Raw genomic sequence first — 12390 nt, 5'->3', positions numbered from 1 at the left:
CAGCGATACTGTTACACAGTGAACGAACATAAAATATTCTGTGAACACACTCAAAAAAATGATTCACCAAGGGCAAAGCACTTTGGGACGTTAACATTTCAGAGCAGCGTCCTTTCACCAGACCAGGTTAGAAATGAACCGTTGTGAAGAAGGGTCATTGGACTGAAGCATTAAGTCAGCTTTCTCTCTGCAGACACTGCCAGAGCTGCTATGTTTCTCTAGCAATCTGTTTTTGTTTGTGTTAGAAATGAAATGCAAAGATGTGGTTGTGTGCAGGTGGAACAAGGGGATAAGGATGTGTAAACAGTTGACTGGCAGGAATAAGCTGAAGTTGAATGGCATGATACTACAAGCTATGGCTAGACCGGGGTGGATCTGGAATTCTTCCAATTAAAAGAACACCTTGCAGGAAGCGAGTGGCATTAATTGTCCTCCTACAGTTTTATCATTCCCCATCCATTGTTTTTTTGCTGGAGAAAGAATCTTGTGTTTATGGAGATTTTTTTTATGGCTCCACTCCTATGCCATGACATGCTTCTTTCCTCTTTCTTCCCACCCTCCTCAATCCCATCACGTCCCTCCCCAGCCCGGGTGACTTTGATCCTGGGTTACTCATTACCCACTGCTGTTTCTCTCTCTCTGATCCACAGCTACTCTAAGTCCACCATCAGCATCCACACAAGTGTCATCTCTCATCCACCAAACACCTCACCATTTTCTCTCTCTCTCTTTCTCCACTTATCCACCTACTCCTGTTCCCTCTAACACCCCCCCCCCCATCCAAATCCCCTGTCACCAGCTTAAATACCACCTTTTCCTACCTACTATCAATTCTGAAAGAGGGTCCCTGGACTCAAAGCATGAACTCTACTTTCCTGCCACAGGTGCTACCAGACCTGCTGAGTTTTACCAGCCATTTCTGTTTTTTTTTCGGATCTTCAGCACATATAGTGTTTTGTTCTATTTTGTCTTTGTACGTGCTTGGCACTGCCCACCGAATAAGCAACCACTGCCTCTAATGGATGTGCCCCTTCAGTTAACTAACTGAAGCAATCCAGGCAGACAACACCTGAGTGTTATTAGAAATCTCAGTAAAACCTACAGGATGGCACGGTGGCTCACTGCTGCCTCACAGTGCTAGGAACCTTGGTTCGTTTCCAGCTCGGGCGACTGTGTGGAGTTTGCACATTCTCCCCATGTCTGCGTGGGTTTCTTGTGGGTGCTCCATTTTCCTCCCACAATCTAAAGTTGTGCACGTCAGGTGAATTGGCCATGCTAAATTGCCCATAATGTCCAGGACTGTGCTGGTTAAGTGGGCTAGCCATGGGAAATGTAGGGATAGAGTAGGAAATGGTCTGGGAGGGATGGTCTTCACAGAGTCGTGTGGGCTCAATGGGCCAAATGGCCTGTTTCCACACTGTAGGAGACTGGCTGTGGAAACGGTAACAATTTGCAAGTGAGTGAAACTAACTTAAAGAAGTGTTATTTCAAAGAGTCATACAGGTCAGAAACACACCCTTCAATCTAACCAGTCCATGCCAAACGTAACCCCAAACTAAACTAATCCCACCTGCCTGCTCCTGGCCAATATCCCTCCAAACCTTTCCTGTTTATGTATCCATCCAAATTACTTTTAAATGTTGTAATTGTATCTGCATCCGCCCTTCCCTCGGGAAGCCATCCAGAACATTCTGTCTGGATGTATCGCTCCCTGGTATGGCAACTGTACCATTCAAGATCGGAGACAGTTACAGAGAGTGGTGAACTCGGCCTGGACAATCACAAAGGCCAACCTCCCATCTATAGAATCCATCTACCAGGCCCACTGTCAAGGAAAGGCCGCCAGCATTCTCAAAGATCCATCCCACCCTGGCAATGTTTTTCTACAACCTCTACCACTAAGGAGAAGGTACAGAAACCTGAACACACGCACCAGCCAGTTTCAAAATAGCTTCTACCCTACTGTTGTTAGAATACTGAATGGACTCACAAACTCTTAACATTCGCCTGTACCTGTGGTTTTGTTTTTGCTGCTGTTTACCTATTATTTACTTATCTACGCTAGTTGTCTATGTGATCTGCCTGTATTGCTCTCAAGACACAGCTTTTCACTGTGTCTCGGTACACGTGACAATAAATTCAATTCAATTCAGTTCAAATATATTCCACCACCTTTTTTTAAAAAAAGGTCCGTGTCTTTTTTAAAATCTCTCTCCTTTCACCTTAAAAATGTGCCCCCTGGTCTTGAAATCCCCCATCCTGGGGAAAAGACAACTATCATTAATGCTTCCTATACCCTTCATTATTTTATAAACTTCCATCAGATTGTCTTCAACCCCCCTGCGCACCAGTGAAAAATTCCCAACCTTTCTTTATAACTCAATCCTTCCATATTTAGATTAGATTAAATTACCTACAGTGTGGAAACAGGTCCTTCGGCCCAACCAGTCCACACTGACTCGCCGAAGAGTAACCCACCCAGACCCACTTCTCTCTGACTAACACATCTATCACCAGGGGTAATTTAATATGGCCAGTTCACCCAACCTGCACATCTTTAAACTGTGGGAGGAAACCAGAGCGCCCGCAGGAAACCCACACAGATTGACTGATGTCTGAGATGAATGGGTCTTCTCATCAGGAGAGGTAGAGCAATTTGGGCCTTGAAATTTATAAGGATGAGAGGTGATCACATTGGAGATTCTGATGATTACTTACCAGAGTGCATGCTGAATGTTTCCCATCATAGAGAATTAGGGGACATCTCACATTTAAGATGGCGATGAGGAGGACTTTCTTTTCTCAGAAGGGTCATTCCTGTTTGGAATTATTTTTCTCGGAGAGGAAACTGACAGACATTTGGTCTATAACTGCTCAAAGGCTGTAGGGCTCAAGGAAGAACACACATGGGAACTCACCAATAAATTTCTTATGATAAATCCGCTGTTGAACGGCAGTCTTTGAAATACCATGGTGAGACTGATTTGATTTATATTATCTGGCAAAACCCTGGTAAATCTCTTCTGAACCCTCTCCAAATTGATATCATCCTTCCTATAGCTGGATGACCAGAACTGGACACATCCTGTATAACCTCAACAGGACTTTTTCTCGTTCAATGAGACAAGAGCAGCAGAATGGTCTCCCTCGGGGGCTGACGTGATTCGAAGATAACAGTAACCAAGTGGTAATTCCACACGAACCCCGTGTTCCTGGGTGTACTGGCCCAGGGACTGAGGGAGGTGGTAGCAGAGCGCCTCGGGGGTTGTACAAGGTACAGAAAGCCTTTGGCTTTTCCCCAGCCGGAACAGCACCACGGTGTGCTGGCTGAGCTCGGGGCCAGTTCGAACATCTGAAACTCCACCGAGCAGCCGCTGGGTTGAACGGGAAAAGAATCAGAAAGGAGGGATGGAGGGAGAGTCAACCGCGCGACCTAGGCACAATATTGACCTCGGAGGCTGCCTGAACTGCTGTGATCTTCCAGCACCACTAATCCAGATTCTGGTTTCCAGCATCTGCAGTCTGCAGGTAATATTTTAACCTACAATATTGACACATTTGCAAATGGGCCGTGGGTGGGGGGGGGGGGGGGGGATGTTTTTTTTTAACAGCCTTGTTCTGCGTGGAGAATGGAGAATCTCTTAGCAGCCGAATTATACCTCCAGTTCTGCAGAGACAGCGGTCCTGAGCAGCATCCTCGGCGTGACAGAGAACTGAACGGGAGACTGAAATCCCAAATAGGGATTATTTTAACATAAGTGTGTGAGTATATATACACATACAACTGCCTGCGTGCAATACCAAAAGAGAAGCTGCATTAAATCTCCACAGAGCAACGTCCCACTTCCCGATGCAGGAATTAGTTTCAGCAGAATTTGTGAAATGGCAGTATTTTTGTTTAATTGCATATGCATGTGTTAAAGTGCTCAGTCGGGAAACTGTGGTCTTTGCAATCACTAGTTCCCCACTCTAAATAAAACCTCCTGGCGCCGAGAGGTGGAACTATCTCCCTTTTCAGTGAGATGGACCATTCGGCCCAAACTGGCTAGTTCTGACGAAGGGTCACTGGACTCGAAGCGTTAACCGTGTTCCTTTCTGTCTACAGATGTGAGCGGAGCCGCTGAATTTCTATAGCACCCCGTGTGTGTTATTTTTTCTTGTTTCCGCTATTTTAACCTATTTGGATATGTCAGGTGGCATCTCTGGGTCAGCAGGAGAGTCGAACCCGGTCCGTCGGTCTCACGGTGTAGAGGCACCCTTCCCGCTCCACAAAGACCCTCAATGTTCATCAGAACCCACCCTCGCGTCCTGAGGACACCAGCCCACCTCCAGCCCACCCCAAATATGGAGATTTCAAACACACAAGAGGGCAGGCACATAAATGAACAAAACCGATTTATTTTATTTTTAAAACATCAGAAAGAACTGCAGATGCTGGACATCAGAAACAGGCATTGCTGGAGAAACTCAGCAGGTCTGGCTGCGTCTGTGGAGAGAAAGCAGAGTTTACGTTTCGGGTCCGGGAAACTTGATTTATCGATTTTTTTTTTCAAAAAGGAACTCTTACCTGGAGAAATCTGGACTGTGGGGAGCTCCACAGCTGAGGGCTGACCCTCTCGCTAAGCTTTAAGCGGTGGCACTCTGCTCCTGGTTAAAAAAAAGGGGTCTTTTTATCCGACCCTCCCCCTCGATGTTGAGCTGCTCCCAGAAGGTGTGTTGTTAAAGAGCCCTCCAGTAAGAGTAGGCGGGGTTGGGGCAGGATTGCACAGTTTGGCTGTGAGGAGATCTCTTTAAATCCAGAGCCAGCCTCCTGTCTCTCTGACACACACACACACGTTTCTCTAGCTCCCTCTCCCTGCATGGCTTGTCAGAGGGTGGAGGCTGAGGAATAAAGCGGAGTTGCTGAGCTTGCCGGCTCCAGTTGGTGAGTAGAGGAGTGGGGACGGGAAGGCGAGGAGAGCTTTGTGCAAGGGCAGGGTGAGTGGGCAACCCTCTCATGCACCTGCACAGGAGCTTCCTGCATCTTTGCTGCTGAGAACAGCCCGCTGTCTCCCTTTCCGAGCCGGGACAGAAGATGTTGAAGATGTTCAGGAGGGGAACGGTTTACTCACTGAGAGAGCGGTGTTACTGAAGAGCTCATAGGACACGGTAAATGCTGGGCGATTATTTCAGCGGCTTTTGCGCGGTTCAGTGGCAGCCTTCAGGAACCAGTCAAACATGAGTCGATTTTCTTTTTTCTTAATGAAAAGCTTAGGCATGGGGGGTCTGCATGTTTCGGTGATTGCAACTGACCTGCCTCACTGCCCCCTGTTTGCAGTGAGTGACCTGCCCTCTGTGTGCAGTGAGTGACCTGCCCTCTGTGTGCAGTGGGTGCCCTGCCCCCCTGTGTGCAGTGAGTGCCCTGCCCCCCTGTGTGCAGTGGGTGCCCTGCCCCCCTGTGTGCAGTGGGTGCCCTGCCCCCCTGTGTGCAGTGGGTGCCCTGCCCCCTGTGTGCAGTGACTGACCTGCTCCCCTGTGTGCAGTGACTGACCTGCTCCCCTGTGTGCAGTGACTGACCTGCTCCCCTGTGTGCAGTGACTGACCTGCTCCCCTGTGTGCAGTGACTGACCTGCTCCCCTGTGTGCAGTGGGTGCCCTGCTCCCCTGTGTGCAGTGGGTGCCCTGCTCCCCTGTGTGCAGTGGGTGCCCTGCTCCCCTGTGTGCAGTGGGTGCCCTGCTCCCCTGTGTGCAGTGGGTGCCCTGCTCCCCTGTGTGCAGTGACTGACCTGCTCCCCTGTGTGCAGTGACTGACCTGCTCCCCTGTGTGCAGTGACTGACCTGCTCCCCTGTGTGCAGTGACTGACCTGCTCCCCTGTGTGCAGTGGGTGCCCTGCTCCCCTGTGTGCAGTGACTGACCTGCTCCCCTGTGTGCGGTGACTGACATGCCCTCCTGTGTGCAGTGGGTGCCCTGCTCCCCTGTGTGCAGTGACTGACCTGCTCCCCTGTGTGCGGTGACTGACCTGCTCCCCTGTGTGCAGTGGGTGCCCTGCTCCCCTGTGTGCAGTGGGTGCCCTGCTCCCCTGTGTGCAGTGACTGACCTGCTCCCCTGTGTGCGGTGACTGACATGCCCCACTGTGTGCAGTGACTGACCTGCTCCCCTGTGTGCAGTGGGTGCCCTGCCCCCTGTGTGCAGTGACTGACCTGCTCCCCTGTGTGCAGTGGGTGCCCTGCTCCCCTGTGTGCAGTGACTGACCTGCTCCCCTGTGTGCGGTGACTGACATGCTCCCCTGTGTGCGGTGACTGACCTGCTCCCCTGTGTGCGGTGACTGACCTGCTCCCCTGTGTGCAGTGACTGACCTGCTCCCCTGTGTGCGGTGACTGACATGCTCCCCTGTGTGCGGTGACTGACCTGCTCCCCTGTGTGCGGTGACTGACCTGCTCCCCTGTGTGCGGTGACTGACATGCCCCCCCTGTGTGCAGTGACTGACCTGCCCCCCTGTGTGCAGTGGGAGCCCTGCCCCCCTGTGTGCAGTGGGAGCCCTGCCCCCCTGTGTGCAGTGGGAGCCCTGCCCCCCTGTGTGCAGTGGGAGCCCTGCCCCCTGTGTGCAGTGGGAGCCCTGCCCCCTGTGTGCAGTGGGAGCCCTGCCCCCTGTGTGCAGTGGGAGCCCTGCCCCCTGTGTGCAGTGGGAGACCTGCCCCCTGTGTGCAGTGGGAGACCTGCCCCCCTGTGTGCAGCGGGTGACCTGCCCCCCCTGTGTGCAGTGAGTGACCTGCCCCCTGTGTGCAGTGAGTGACCTGCCCCCTGTGTGCAGTGAGTGACCTGCCCCCTGTGTGCAGTGAGTGACCTGCCCCCTGTGTGCAGTGAGTGACCTGCCCCCTGTGTGCAGTGAGTGACCTGCCCCCTGTGTGCAGTGGGTGACCTGCCCCCTGTGTGCAGTGGGTGACCTGCCCCCTGTGTGCAGTGGGTGACCTGCCCCCTGTGTGCAGTGGGTGACCTGCCCCCTGTGTGCAGTGGGTGACCTGCCCCCTGTGTGCAGTGGGTGACCTGCCCCCTGTGTGCAGTGGGTGACCTGCCCCCTGTGTGCAGTGGGTGACCTGCCCCCTGTGTGCAGTGGGTGACCTGCCCCCTGTGTGCAGTGGGTGACCTGCCCCCTGTGTGCAGTGAGTGACCTGCCCCTCTATGTACAGTGAGTGACCTGCCCCACAGTGTGCAGTGGGTGCCCAGCCCCCCTGTGTGCAGTGACTGATCTGCCCCCTTTGTGCAGTGGACGCCCTGACCCTGTGTTCAGCGGGTGACCTGCCCCCCCTGTGTTCAGCGGGTGACCTGCCCCCCCTGTGTGCAGTGGGAGACCTGCCCCCCCTGTGTGCAGTGGGAGACCTGCCCCCCCTGTGTGCAGTGGGAGACCTGCCCCCCCTGTGTGCAGTGGGAGACCTGCACCCCCCTGTGTGCAGTGGGAGACCTGCACCCCCCTGTGTGCAGTGGGAGACCTGCCCCCCTGTGTGCAGTGGGAGCCCTGCCCCCCCTGTGTGCAGTGGGAGCCCTGCCCCCCCTGTGTGCAGTGGGAGCCCTGCCCCCCCCCTGTGTGCAGTGGGAGCCCTGCCCCCCCCTGTGTGCAGTGGGAGCCCTGCCCCCCTGTGTGCAGTGGGAGCCCTGCCCCCCCCCCTCCCCGTGTGCAGCGGGAGCCCTGCTCCCCTGTGTGCAGTGGGTGCCGTGCCCCCCCTGTGTGCAGTGGGAGCCCTGCCCCACCCCGTGTGCAGCGGGAGCCCTGCCCCCCTGTGTGCAGCGGGAGCCCTGCCCCCCTGTGTGCAGTGGGAGACCTGCCCCCCCTGTGTTCAGTGGGAGCCCGGCCCCCCCCCCCCGTGTGCAGCGGGAGCCCTGCCCCCCGTGTGCAGCGGGAGCCCTGCCCCCCTGTGTGCAGCGGGAGCCCTGCCCCCCTGTGTGCAGCGGGAGCCCTGCCCCCCTGTGTGCAGCGGGAGCCCTGCCCCCCTGTGTGCAGCGGGAGCCCTGCTCCCCTGTGTGCAGTGGGTGCCGTGCCCCACCCCGTGTGCAGCGGGAGCCCTGCCCCCCTGTGTGCAGTGGGTGCCGTGCCCCCACTGTGTGCAGTGGGAGACCTGCCCTCTGTGTGCAGTGACTGAACTGCCCCCTTACGCCAGCTAATTTAATTTCAAAGAAATGAAAGAGACAGAAGTGCTAGAGACACTGGGGGGGAACAGTTCTGGAGAAATCACACGGATTGGAAAGCTCTAACTCTCTCTTTGTATATCCACAGACGCTGTTGCCTAGTGTCTCCAGGGTCCTACTACACACCTGCTACTCGCCTCGGTGAGCCCAGCTTGGCACTGTTGTCCCGAGAAATGGAGAGTTCGAGTGGGACTGGATTTGGAGCTCACTCCCCTTGGGGCAAGGGGTGTCTGTGAGAGGCAGAAAGAGAGGGGGCATTAAAGGGGACTTATCCACCCCCTCCGTCTCCCCACCACTTCGCTCTGGACTGTGGGGAGGAATAAGCATGGATGTATCCAACAGCTCACTGCAGTGGGGCAACAGGAGCGAAGGGCAGCTGCCCCCTGGAGGGGTATCCGTATTCAGCATCCTGGCCCTGACGCTGCTGGCTGGCCTGGTGCTGGCCACGCTGCTGTGGAACGGCCTGGTGCTGGTAACCATCCTGAGGGTGCGCGCGTTCCACCGAGTCCCGCACAACCTGGTGGCCTCCATGGCAGTGTCGGACGTGCTGGTGGCGGCGCTAGTCATGCCCCTGAGCCTGGTGCATGAGCTGCACGGGCGCCGCTGGCTGCTGGGCCGGCCACTCTGCCAGCTGTGGGTCAGCCTGGACGTGCTGTGCTGCACCGCCAGCATCTGGAACGTGACTGCCATTGCCCTAGACCGCTACTGGTCCATCAGCCGGCACCTGGAGTACACGGTGCAGGCTCGGCGCCGCCTCTCCAACCTCATGATCGGCCTGACCTGGGCGCTGTCCGCCGTCATCTCCCTCTCGCCGCTGTTCGGCTGGGGGGGCAATGCCTACTCGGAGCGAGACGGCCGTTGCCAGGTCAGCCAGGAGCCCTCCTACACCATCTTCTCCACCTTTGGCGCCTTCTACCTGCCCCTCTGCGTGGTGCTCTTTGTCTACTGGAAGATCTACAAGGCCGCCAAGTTCCGCATCGGCTCCCGCAAAGCCAACACAGTCAGCCCCATGCCCCAAGTGGTCGAGGTAAGCTCCCTCTGCCCAATACACTCCCTCTGGCATCAGCATCACCCCCTGGATGTGGTTGTGGGAGGGTTAAGAGACAGAGGGTGCAGACAACAGTGGATCCAGACGTGAGAAAGACAGAGACCTGTTCAAAAAAAACTTCAGTGAAATAACCCAAGGAAAGAGTGCAGACAGAGAGAGAGAGAGAGAGAGAGAAAGAGATATTCGCCGAGAAGAGAGAAGAGAATTATCAGGGAAAATGCATGAGGAAGACATCCCAGGGAAAGAGAGAGATCCCATGGCAGAAAGAGACCAGAGGGAGAGAGAAGGGAGCCCCAGGAAAGTGTGTGTGTGTATGAGAGAAAGATGGGTGAGTGAGTGACCTCAGGGAGGAGAGAGAGAGAAATCCCACAGAAAGAGACAAAAGGGACTTCTCAGGGAAAGTGAGTCAGAAAGACATCGGTCAGAAAGTCAAAAAGAAACCAGATGGAGAGAGGGACCCCCAGGAAAGTGTGTGTGTGAGTGAGAGAGAAAGAGACCAGAGGGGGAGTGAGTGACCTGAGAGAGACCATGAGATATCCCACAGAAAGAGAGAGAGAGAGAGAGAGAGATTCCGAGGAAAGTGTGCATGTGTGTGCTTGACGGAGAGAGAGAGGAAGATGCCACGGGAAGAGAGAGAAAGAGATTTGAGGCGGAGAGACCTCCAGGAAAGTGTGGATGTGAGAGAGAAATGTGTCTGTGTGTCTGTGAGATGCCACAGAAACAGAGAGAATGAGACCAGAGGGAGAGAGCCTCAGGGGAAGAGAGAGATGTGGGGATTTAGAGAGAGCCATTCCTGTGAAAGAGAGAGGGATATCTCAGGGAATGTGAGTGAGTGAGACAATCCAAGGAAAGTGTGTGTCTGAAAGAGATATAAAGAGGGAGAGAAAAGACCTGAGGGAACGTATGTGAGAGAGAAAGAGAGGGGAAAAGAAGGATAGGTGAATCCTAAGGAGAGACATGTATATCCAAAGGGAAGAGAGATGGAGGGGGACAACATTAAAAATCACAAACATTAGAGATAAACTGACAAAGGAAGAGAGGCACTGACAATGGGCTGAACCTGTCTTGTTCTACAGCATAACCATTCAGTGACTCTGAAGTGGAAGATTTGTCTTCAGGCAGTGCTGACAGAGTGGACAGTGAGACAGTGAGCAATGAGAGAATGAGACTGCCCAGGAGCACTAACACCGGGCAAAGCAGGGAGAGGCGGGGAAATAGTGCAGAGCAGAAACAACACAGATGCAAGGAGAGCAGTTTCAAAGACAGCAAAAATAACAATAGAATGAAAGGAAAAGAAATACAGGAAAATAGGGAGCAAGATCACGGAGAAAGCGAGAAAACTGACAGGGTAGAAAAATGGGACCACAGACAGGGAGAGGAAAATGGTTGGAATTAATATTAAAATCATAGAACAAATCTGAGAGGGAACAAGTCGACAGTAAATAGAATAACCAATATGAGGAGGGGAAAGAGAGAGGGAAAAAGTAGTCATAAAGAAAACAATGGGGTGAAAGAGAAAGATGGAGAGATCAAAACAGAAAGCATAGAGACAGAGAATGAAGCAATGCATTTAATAGAAAATGATTGGAGGGAGAGGATAAAGATGCAAGGAAAAAGAGCAGGAGAAAGTGTGAGGGGAAGGGGAACATGTGAGAGGAGAGGGATGTGTAGGGGAAAGGGCAATGTGTGAGAGCAAGGAGTGGATGTGAGGGGAATGTGTGAGGGGAGGGAGGATGAGTGGGGATAAGGGGGGATTTGGGGAGAGGGGAAGGGGGATGTGTGAAGGGGATGTGAAAGGGGATGGGGAGGGGGTATATGTGAGGAAGGGGGATGGGAGGGGGATGTGTGGGCGAGGGGGAGCGGTGATGTGTGAAGAGACTGGGATGTTTGAGGGGAGGTGGAGGAGGGACATGTGTGAGGGGGATAGGGGAGGTGGGGGGGATTGTGATGGGGATGGGAAGGTGGGGGGGATGTGTGAGGGGAGATGTGTGAGGGGTGGGGGATGTGTGAAGGGTGGGGAGATGTATGAGGGGAAGAGGGGATGTGGGAGGAGGGATGGGGAGAGGGAGAGGGAAGGGGTTGGGGAGGGGGGAAGGGGATATGTAAGGGGGAGGGGGAATGGGAAGGCGGATTGGGGGAGGGGGGTATAAGAAGGGAAGGTTTGAATAGAAGAGTGGGAAACAAAAGAAATTAGGGAAGTGTCAGTGCGATTTTGCAGCCAATGAAAGATTGGAAAAATAAATGGGTCAGTCAGAGACAAATCGGGCACAGAAACAGTGAGAAAAAATGGAAAGGATGAGAAAGGAGATAGTTGAAGGAATGCTATTACAATCGTTCTGTCCAGTGAAAGTGCCGACAGTCTGTCTTAATGAGCAGCAACGGTGCTGTGTTGAAAGGTGGGTATTGGAGATCTGCTGCTGACTAGTGTGTTCACCCTGTCTGTCCAGGTGAAAGAGGCGAACCAGCAGCCTCAGATGGTGTTCACTGTGCGGCACGCCACGGTCACCTTCCAGACTGATGGAGATACCTGGCGGGAGCAGAAGGAGAAGAAGGCAGCGCTGATGGTCGGCATCCTGATCGGGGTCTTCGTGCTGTGCTGGATCCCGTTCTTCATCACCGAGCTGATCAACCCGCTGTGCTCCTGTGACATCCCGCCCATCTGGAAGAGTATCTTCCTCTGGCTGGGCTACTCCAACTCCTTCTTCAATCCCCTGATCTACACCGCCTTCAACAAGAACTACAATAACGCCTTCAGGAACCTCTTCTCCCGGCAGAGGTAGAGCTTTGGCCGGCCGCTGGCACAGCCTTCTGTCCAGTTTTAGTCAAGACAAATGAACACACGCACACACACACCGAGAGTGCATGGCCAATGTGAAACAAAAAGCTGCAAAGATGCCTTGGAAATTAGGGGGTGGGGGGAGGGGAGCTTGCAGTGCCACGTTAGCCAAACCTATTTAGCAGCTCCGACGCTGTTTCTTGTACAAACCGAAACAGCATTTGTGGTTCCGAGCGTTTGCAATCGAATATTCCCTTGTAAAGTATCTGTACGTATTTCAGTTGTACATACATTGCCATCCAGCACCCAGACCAGCCAGCCAGTGTATCTGCCGTCACTGGGTCCACCAGGTCACTGTGGGACTGACAATAAGGACTGGCCAGAAACGAACGCCGTCAAATCTATT

At 53.7% G+C, this 12390-nt stretch overlaps 1 protein-coding gene across 1 annotated transcript; it reads left to right on the top strand.

Annotated features, from left to right (window-relative positions):
- The first annotated feature begins 4534 nt into the window (after positions 1–4534).
- On the top strand, positions 4535–12055 carry htr5ab (5-hydroxytryptamine (serotonin) receptor 5A, genome duplicate b). Its single transcript, XM_043690720.2, has 3 exons — positions 4535–5148; positions 8249–9187; positions 11656–12055. The coding sequence occupies exons 2-3, from the start codon at positions 8486–8488 to the stop codon at positions 11986–11988; spliced, it is 1035 nt and encodes a 344-aa protein (XP_043546655.1). The 5' UTR covers positions 4535–5148; positions 8249–8485; the 3' UTR covers positions 11989–12055.
- Positions 12056–12390: the final 335 nt, after the last annotated feature.

Source organism: Chiloscyllium plagiosum, unplaced genomic scaffold (genome assembly GCF_037043375.1).
Source record: "Chiloscyllium plagiosum isolate Xiang-an unplaced genomic scaffold, Cpla_swu_hap1 HiC_scaffold_5, whole genome shotgun sequence".
Classification (NCBI taxonomy): domain Eukaryota; kingdom Metazoa; phylum Chordata; class Chondrichthyes; order Orectolobiformes; family Hemiscylliidae; genus Chiloscyllium; species Chiloscyllium plagiosum.
This window is presented reverse-complemented; position numbering and strand designations above follow the sequence as displayed.